We start from the raw sequence: 8,237 nt of genomic DNA on the forward strand, positions 1-8,237 counted from the left end.
CCCCCCGTCAATCTGACCAATCACGTCTTGGGCAAACTACGCCCACAAAGTATGAAACTTCTACCTAGTGACTGCAGAGACCCTCTTCTCCTGCTCCTGTGGGGCGGGAGCTCGACTGCAGACTGAGCTCCAGGGAGGAGCTTTGTGTAAATAGGCGGGGCTTTGTACCAGTAAGTGTTTAAATAGCTCCACGTGGCTACCACAGGAGAATAAAGGATTTCTCAAACAAACATGAATGAGTCACAGCAACACTCTGGGTATGTTTTTGATGAGGGAATGATAAAACGTAATATAAAGCTCATAAATGTTGATTTTGCATAACACCCCCTCTTTAAGGATTATAAAAATTAAAGGGAGTAAAAAGTATCAAAAAATATGCACACTGTACTACACACCAACAGTGACCTTAAATTTCTGAGCTGCTTTTAAACCAATAATGTCAGATCCTGGTCCTGGAAGGCCTCTCTCCTGCATGTTTTAAAGATTTCTCTGCTTCAAAACATCTGATCTKAACAAATGGGTGAATCAATAAATTGTGGAATAATTTAAGYGATGAAATGAAGYTTAGTGACTCTTAAGTTTCAAAAAGAAGTTAAATMGTAAATTAATTATGAGTTATGRTATGTAGTAGTCAGTTGTGATGAYGGTGGTGGTAATATTACATATTTTTTTKGCWKKWMSGRMMAWWATYAWKRWWWTKKTKRWTWAAAAAATGGTATTAATGATTTGTATTTTGTGTATATAAAATGGTGCATATAACCAGGATGTAGTTGAAGTATATGTGTGTTTTTTTGTGTATTTTGTTTTTGGGAATCCATTATGAATTGTAAGGTGAGGCAAAACAAGCCATTRACTTCTGCCTCTACCTATTTGGTCATATAGGGTCACAGTTTTGTTTGTTTTTGTGTTGAGTGTTCTTTAATGTGACCAAATAAAATCATTCATTMAAAAAAAAAACATTTGAGGTGAACTGGATTGCAGTTCTAAGCCGAGTCAGGAAGAAACTCCCCGTGTTAGTAAGAGGTTAGATGTTAGGCTCATTTCATCGGGCAGCAGACATACAGGTAAAGGGGTCTTACTGTGCTCAGGTTTGGGTTGAGGGAGCTGGAAGTTTCTGGCGGGAACACGGACAGGCAGATTGAGCAGCGGCACGGGTCGAGGCGGCTCGGACACATCCAGAGAGCTGAAGCAGCGCCGGACGGCAGCAGCAGGCGGAGGCCAAAGATTAGAGGTACTGGAKGCGGGTTTGGGCCCGCTGCTGGAGCCTTGCGTTTCAGTCGTGGCAGACGAATAAAAAGAGAGCTGACGGGAAGAAGAGGAGGGAAGATGGGAGGGCAACAAAGGGGGATGTGGCGCYAAGGAGGAGAAATGCTGGCTCGCAGGATTGTTCAGGTTGAAGCAGCTGGTCGCTCGACTCTGCCACCGGATCTGTTGGACGTTTTCCTCTCTGGACTCTACGTGGACGTCCAGACAGCTGCCCACGCTGCGAGGCCGCAACGATGACGACTTCTGAGCCACAAGCATCGGCCTAGACGATTTTTTCCTTCTTGTAACTCCTGGAGTGTTTTCACAAGCAGCAAAGTTCGTCTTTACCACAGATGCAGAGTCTGAGCAGCGGTCCTGTGAGGTGATGGCAGGGCTCACGTCCTGGCTGCTGCTGCGAGAGCAAGACGCCAGGCTGTCCATGGATGAAAACTGTTCTTGCTGAGCGATGAGAGCCGAGGTATCGAGGATAGTTTCCAAGGAACAGCTCCTCGTTTGAGGTCTCGTGGACGGAACTGTGCTCGGGCAGCCGCCTCCCACATCCCGTTCCGCCGCCGCCGTCACCAACCGGGACTGAAGCTTCCCGCCGAGCACCTCTCTCATAGGCGACTCCGCCTCSTCACACGACCCCTGCCTGAGCAGCGACAGGAGGAGACACTCTGTGGAGCGAAAGGACGACTTGGCCGGAGGTGGAACAGCGGGAAGTTCRGGCTTCTTACGTTTCCCAGGTTGGAGCTGATTGGGCGCCGTGATGTAGCCACAAAACGCTGAAAGCAGATGCAGACAAGGAGGGCGAGCAAAGAGAGAGAGAGAGAGAGAGACAGAAAGTGCCGAGCGGTGCAGGCAAAGGGTTCGTGCAAGCAGACAAGTGAAGGGGTAGGGAGAAGGTTTAGTTATTTTAGACGTGTAACACACAAACAGAGATATCAGCTGGTCACAGAAAACACAAGCAACAATAAACACACAAGTACAGCTGTTCAGACTCCTGTTAGCAACCAACCAAAACCTCTGTTAAGAATCAAAACCGATGTTAGGAGACTGGTCACATCAGGGGATCTATGTCAGTACAACTATCCCAACAATCTTCTTGTCCTAAACGACAGACAGGAAGTAGTAAACCTACCCAGGACGTTGATAAACAGTTCGTACAGTTCATATGTGAGCAACGGCCGCGGAAGGCTGTAGAAGTAATCCGACACGGTTTTGAAGACATCCCTTTCAAATCCAGGATATGATGGCTGGTCGCTGTCGTACTTTGGCCCTGGAAGTAAAAAAAAAAAAGAGGAAATCACTTCAGCTAAAACAAGAGGGGTTTATCATTTTGAATACAAGTGGTTTACTGCTACTTACAGTTAGCCAGGCTCTTCATGGCAGATAAAACCCAATGTGGAAGATCATCTACGAAAGGTTTATTCACAGGTTAGACCAGTTGCATGTTGCAATATTTGAAATAAAATATAAATATGTTAGGGGTGCAACATTACATGTATGTATTGAACTGTTCAGTGCTTTAGGTTCAATACACACTATATATGAAACAAAACAGATTTATAACTTTTATTTTATCAGCTTGTCTTCTGAAGATGCTCTGTGTTGAAGGATCAGTGGATCTGTGTTCCACTGATCCACCTAGGCTACATTTTTGAGCGCAGATCAATTGAGAAACTTGCTGTTTCAGCAACATTTAATTTAAAAACTGTACTTTTTAGGTTAAACAAATGCTCATACTTAATTTAAATAAATTACAAGTTAAAAAGACCATGGACATTTCTCATTTTTGTATCGAAAAATAAAAATAAAAAATTAATTAAAACATCGAACCGTGAGACTAAAGTATTGAATCGAACCGAATCGTAAATTTTCTGCGTCGTTGCACTCCTAATACACACCACTAGTGTGTGTGGGGGCATGTTTTTGCTACATCGCAGGAACCATTTTCCAGAAAAAGACAGCCTCGTAGGGACCGAATGTACGTCGTGGAGACCAATGCCCAGCCCCCACGGGTACGGACGGTAATTTTGGGTGGGGTTTGGTTTAGGACCATGATGTGAATTGCATTTAGGTTAGTTTTAGGGTCAGGTTGGTACCTTGTAATGCGATGGTCATTCGTAGGAAGAGAGCTAGCTTAGCATAAACCATGTGCTTACAGTGTAGCTCTGAAAAGAGCGACAGCTTTTTTGGTTCCCACATATACTTTATTAGACTTGAAACCATACAAAGCCAGGTCTCCACAGCACTAAATCTACATTCATACATGAATATATAGATAATAGTCCATGATCCCTCACCATCATTCATTACCAAGGTTGAGCAACAGAGCAGCTAAGTGCGTACACACAGCAAGGCTTTAGCTCTGAACTCTTAGCATTCACAACGTCCTATATTATAACAGAAGAGGCGCCATCGTGTGGCACTAAAAGAGGTACTACAACAGTGATTTACATATTGACTGTTACAACCTGTGAGGTTAATTTTAGGGTCAGGTATGTGAGATTAATTTTAGGGTAAATGRTCAGGGTTAGGCTATAAAATTACCAGAAAATGAATGGAAGTCAATCCACGGTCCACACGGGGATATAAAAACAAACCTGTGTGTGTGTGTGTTTTAAGCTTAAAATAATTTAATCTGCAATTTAGGCTTCTAATCATTTGTTGATTATTAATCAACCTACTGGTCTTGTCTTCTAGAGTGACCACTCCATGCTTGTTGACTTTGGTCATGTTGTGGATGATGTTCTGTGGATTTATGCATCGCAGCTCTAAAACCTCATGAAGAGACGAAACACCCAGAATTCTCTGCAGGCTGAAACGCAAAAGAAAAACAATATTTACACACAAAAAAATGGTACTTGATTTCTGGCTGTAACATTTCAACTTTTGCTCTGATCTCTTTCATCACATTTAAGTTCTGTAAAGTAAAACAATTAAATGAAATGTGTTTTTTTTTTTGTTGTTGTTGTTAATTGTGTATATACTGGGTCAGGGTGATGTCTCTCCAGATTTCTTGTTCATCCTCGGCCGTCAGCTCCCGTCTCTGTTGCTGCTGCTCCTCTACTGGCTGATTCAATCCCTCTTGCTGTGTTTGGAGGGCAGGGTCTACATTTTCCTAAAAAAAAGGCACAGAAAGCAGCATTTTGTTTTTCAATGAATAGAAAATTACTACTGAGCTGCTGCGTTTTTAAAACAAACTGTACCATACATTTACTTGCATGTTTATCTGCTAAACGTAAATAATAAGCAGAGATGTGAAATTAAGATAATACCAAGTCCTGCTCACCAAGGTCTCCTCGTTCTTCTTGATACTTCGAAACTTAAAGAAATCATCTTTGTCCCTGAATGAGGGTCTTCTTCTTACGAAGCTGGAGGCTGAAGCTTGAGCTGGACAKGGAATGGGCTTCAGAGGAGAAGTGGATGGGAATCTGAGAAAAGAAATGACAAMGACAACTTTACTTTATGTCAATAACAATTTATTTATGTTCCGTTTTCATCTTTTAAAAACATCTTGTGGCGTAGTGCAATGTTTCCACCTGTAAAGCACGTTGTTGTCCTCCAGATCCTCTGTCCCCCAGCGACCCTTCACGTCTTCAATGACGTGGTTCTTCAGAAACTTCTTCAGGAGCTGAACGGTTTGCTGCCTGGTGACGTCCGGGCCGAAGTTGTTGTTGCTTCGAAGCAGCTGGTGCAACCAGTCCACCGCCGCGGAGGCCGTGAAGCAGGAGGCGTGATGCCGGAAGTTCTGGCGGTGCTTCCTGAGGGGCATGCCCGACCGAAACAAACGCGTCACCTCGTTCCACTGGAAGAAAACAGGCACGAGTCCTTACATCTACTAACAAGACAAAACTGGGGTAAATGTTATAAAGTTTAGCTAAAAACTTTCATTACGTTTTAGACAYGCAGAGCTGAAACTAAACACGCTCAATAATTAGCGTTGCGTCTGACATCTGCAAAGCATTTAAACTTTTTATTGCACGACGGGACAGTTTTAGATCCCGGGCGTCGTCATGCTGAAAGCAGGCAAAACAAAACTGATTGCACAGTAAAAATTCTACATAGCAAGGGATTTTTTTTAACACCTCAAGATAATCATCATTTTATTTTTCATATAAATGGCACTGCATACAGTTAATATAAATGGATAACACAATAAAGCATAAAGCTTATTTCCATTGTGGTCCAGCACACAAGATTAAGATTAAGACCAAGATTAGTAGTCTACAGTRCAATAAAAACAGGTTGGAAATATTGGCCACGGCACATTTATTAAAAAAAAAATCAATTGCATTTTAGACTGGACAAAACTAGAATGAGATGAGATTGCTCTTCTTTTGCTGATAATAAACTAAAACATTTTATTATTCATTTTCAAGTTCACTGAATAGTTGAAGAACAAAACGCATTTCACTGACACAAATCGGTGAAATGCTTTATTTTTGATTTATTTGATCAAATCGTAGCAGCTAGCGCTTGTAACAACATAGCATGACATTAGCTAACAAGTTTTAGCTTTGAGTTTTACGCCTAAACTTACCAGTTTCGTGGCTCGATACGGTCCAGGAGTGATAACATGCGTGCTCATATTCATGACTGACACCAACACTTCATCCGAAATAACGAGAGGGACAAAAACCCATTATTTAGGTCAGTAATTATCGATGTTTTTGCTAGTAGCTTTAGCTTACAAGCACTCGCTGGCTGCTCTCCTTCTGTTTAAAATTACGAGCCGCGTGATTCTGGCAGCTGATTGGACGGTGCCCGGATCACGTGACCACTGCTAAACGGAGAAGTGACGGAAGAGGAAAAAAACAAAAGAAATGAACATTAAAACACACACACACTTTTGGATATTAGGTACATATGACACTTGCTAAGTTAGGAAATATACCAAAAATAAAGCAGTATTTTCAGGACTGGGCTTTCATCGGCTATGAGTGTGATTATTATGCTATGAGTGGCTATTATATACGATGTTAATTATACTTAAATATTTATGYAATTGAAGAAGAGAAAACACAGATGAGCACAGCAATACTTTACACCTGCCGTGACCCGGATTCGAACCGGGGTTGCTGCGGCCACAACGCAGAGTACTAACCACTATACGATCACGGCRTGCTAATCRTTGGGATAGTCAGACAGGAGTGGAAGCCAGTGATCCGTTATACAGGACATGTAGTCATGGTTTATCGGATAGCAACGTTACCCAACTGAGCTGACTAAATAAGCGGTTAAATATCATAAAAATAGAGAGATATTCGACACATTATGAACTCCATTCCTTTAATTCTACTGTATTTGTCTCAACAAAGCGAATATTTGTGTGAGGTTCCGCTGCGGTCTGGATGTGGGTGTGGTTTTTGTCCGTTTAAAAAAGTAGTCGGACGCTGATTGGTTAAAAGTTGTGTATTTTTGACGACTGGATCCATTCTGCTCACCCATTGGCCGTGACGCAGCAGCTGCTCACTTCTGATTGGCTGGTTGTTTTCTACAAGATTTCAAACATCAGTGCTGGTGTTGTCTGATGTTCGCTAGCTTACCAGTTTTCACGAGGATTCTTGATGCCTCGCATGAAAAGTCACCGTGAATCTTTGAAAGGCTTGTTTTGAGAAAGGTCTTTCTTTTCATTCAAAATGGCTGAAGCGGTAACTTCAGCGCGACRAGGAGTTTTGGACTTCAGTCCGGTAAGGAGAAGCGACGCTAACAAGGAGAATGATGTTCCGGTTCTGAGCTTGATCCAGTTCTCGAAGCCTCCGTTTGTGACTTTCGGCACGGTAAAGTTGGGCACCTCGAAATCTGCCGTTCTGCTGGTAGAAAATCCTATAGATGAYATGAAAGTGGAGGTTACAGTCGATAAAATCCCGTCCAGTAAAGGCTTTTCTGTGGACCACAGCACGTTCACTATTCAGGTATGTTTAACTGTTTATCCACGTGTTTCTATTAATTGATGTAGTTTATCACTTCCTGTTGCCTTGACACTGTCTGTGCTTCGTGTTTTCTGTTTTTCCAGCCTGAGAGTTCCTTCAGTTTGACCGTAACTTGGACTCCAACAGAGGAAGGTGGGAYCAGAGAGCTCCTCGTCTTCAATGCTGGGGTTCTCAGGCACCAGGCTGTGCTGCTTGGGAGAGCAGAAGCACCAAGAAAGAAAAAGGTAGCTTCACACAGAAGACTGGCATTTTTCATCTACACATGCTTTTAAGCTGGGAGCTAAATGTTTATGAGAATTTCTTGTGTCTGAGGCCAAAAGGAGTTTTAAAGGGGACACTTGATGCAAAACCCACTTTAATTTTGTTGTGTACTTGGAGTTTCTAAGAGTGCTGAAAATTTGAATTTAGTCTCACTAGATCAGGGATGTCCCAAAGTGTGGCCCGGGGGCCATTTGTGGCCCCTGCTCTGATTCTGTGTGGCCCCTGATTTTAGTTCAAGAGTTATATTAACTTGTTTACAAATCTGTCCACCCCCCGGCACAGGTGTTTAGTGTATCACAGACAAAGAAAAACCTTATAAATAAAAATATTGGCAACAATACCAAATATTTGTCTTTTAAATAACCAGGCTCTTAGCTTTTTCCACATCTGTCTAGCGACTTCTGCTTAAAAGCTGACGCTGCCCTCCAATCTGCTTTTAATTAATTTATTAAATTCGTCTGAATACAGCAAGCATTTTCAACAAAACAGCGACCAAAATCCTGATTTTATTGATCAGAATTGACTAAATTGAAACCTAGAAAATTGCTAAATTTCTTTCAATAAGGGAAACTTGCAAAAACACTTTTGATGTTCTGGATCTTGATTAATTTGCATATCCATTTCCAGCAATAAATCTGACTAATTTATTTGTTTAATTGAAGTATTCAAATGCTTAGTTTATTGTTGAGCAGGTAAAGGAAAAATATTTTTGGCCCTCAAGTCCTTCTGACTTTATGATTTTGGCCCATGTGACAAAATGTTTGGACACCCCTGCTCTCTATGCTGCATAAA

General features: G+C 42.0%; 2 protein-coding genes and 1 non-coding gene across 4 annotated transcripts in view; 1 reads left to right on the forward strand and 2 right to left on the reverse strand.

The window, feature by feature from the left end:
- The window catches only part of depdc1a (DEP domain containing 1a), a 10,368-nt gene extending 4,382 nt beyond the window's left edge, over positions 1–5,986 (reverse strand). The window contains exons 1-8 of one of the 2 annotated variants that reach the window (XM_014027081.1): positions 5,792–5,986; positions 4,791–5,056; positions 4,541–4,682; positions 4,239–4,369; positions 3,936–4,066; positions 2,614–2,661; positions 2,387–2,524; positions 1,080–2,030 (exon numbers count right to left, since the gene is read on the reverse strand). In XM_014027081.1, coding sequence (XP_013882535.1) covers positions 1,080–2,030; positions 2,387–2,524; positions 2,614–2,661; positions 3,936–4,066; positions 4,239–4,369; positions 4,541–4,682; positions 4,791–5,056; positions 5,792–5,845 — 1,861 coding nt within the window. In that variant the 5' untranslated portion in view covers positions 5,846–5,986. The remainder of the gene's footprint in view (positions 1–1,079; positions 2,031–2,386; positions 2,525–2,613; positions 2,662–3,935; positions 4,067–4,238; positions 4,370–4,540; positions 4,683–4,790; positions 5,057–5,791) is intronic. The other variant, XM_014027082.1, reaches the window with a different exon arrangement.
- Positions 5,987–6,300: 314 nt separating this feature from the next.
- trnah-gug (transfer RNA histidine(anticodon GUG)) lies at positions 6,301–6,372 on the reverse strand. Its single transcript has one exon. It is a non-coding gene; the product is annotated as a tRNA-His (tRNA).
- Positions 6,373–6,776: 404 nt separating this feature from the next.
- Positions 6,777–8,237, forward strand: part of aspm (assembly factor for spindle microtubules) — a gene marked incomplete in the record, with an annotated part of 29,268 nt that continues 27,807 nt past the window's right edge. Inside the window, 2 exon segments of the mRNA XM_014027083.1 lie at positions 6,777–7,166; positions 7,268–7,408. Coding sequence (XP_013882537.1) covers positions 6,891–7,166; positions 7,268–7,408 — 417 coding nt within the window.

This window comes from Austrofundulus limnaeus, unplaced genomic scaffold (assembly GCF_001266775.1).
Source record: "Austrofundulus limnaeus strain Quisiro unplaced genomic scaffold, Austrofundulus_limnaeus-1.0 Scaffold614, whole genome shotgun sequence".
NCBI classification, from domain to species: Eukaryota; Metazoa; Chordata; class Actinopteri; order Cyprinodontiformes; family Rivulidae; genus Austrofundulus; species Austrofundulus limnaeus.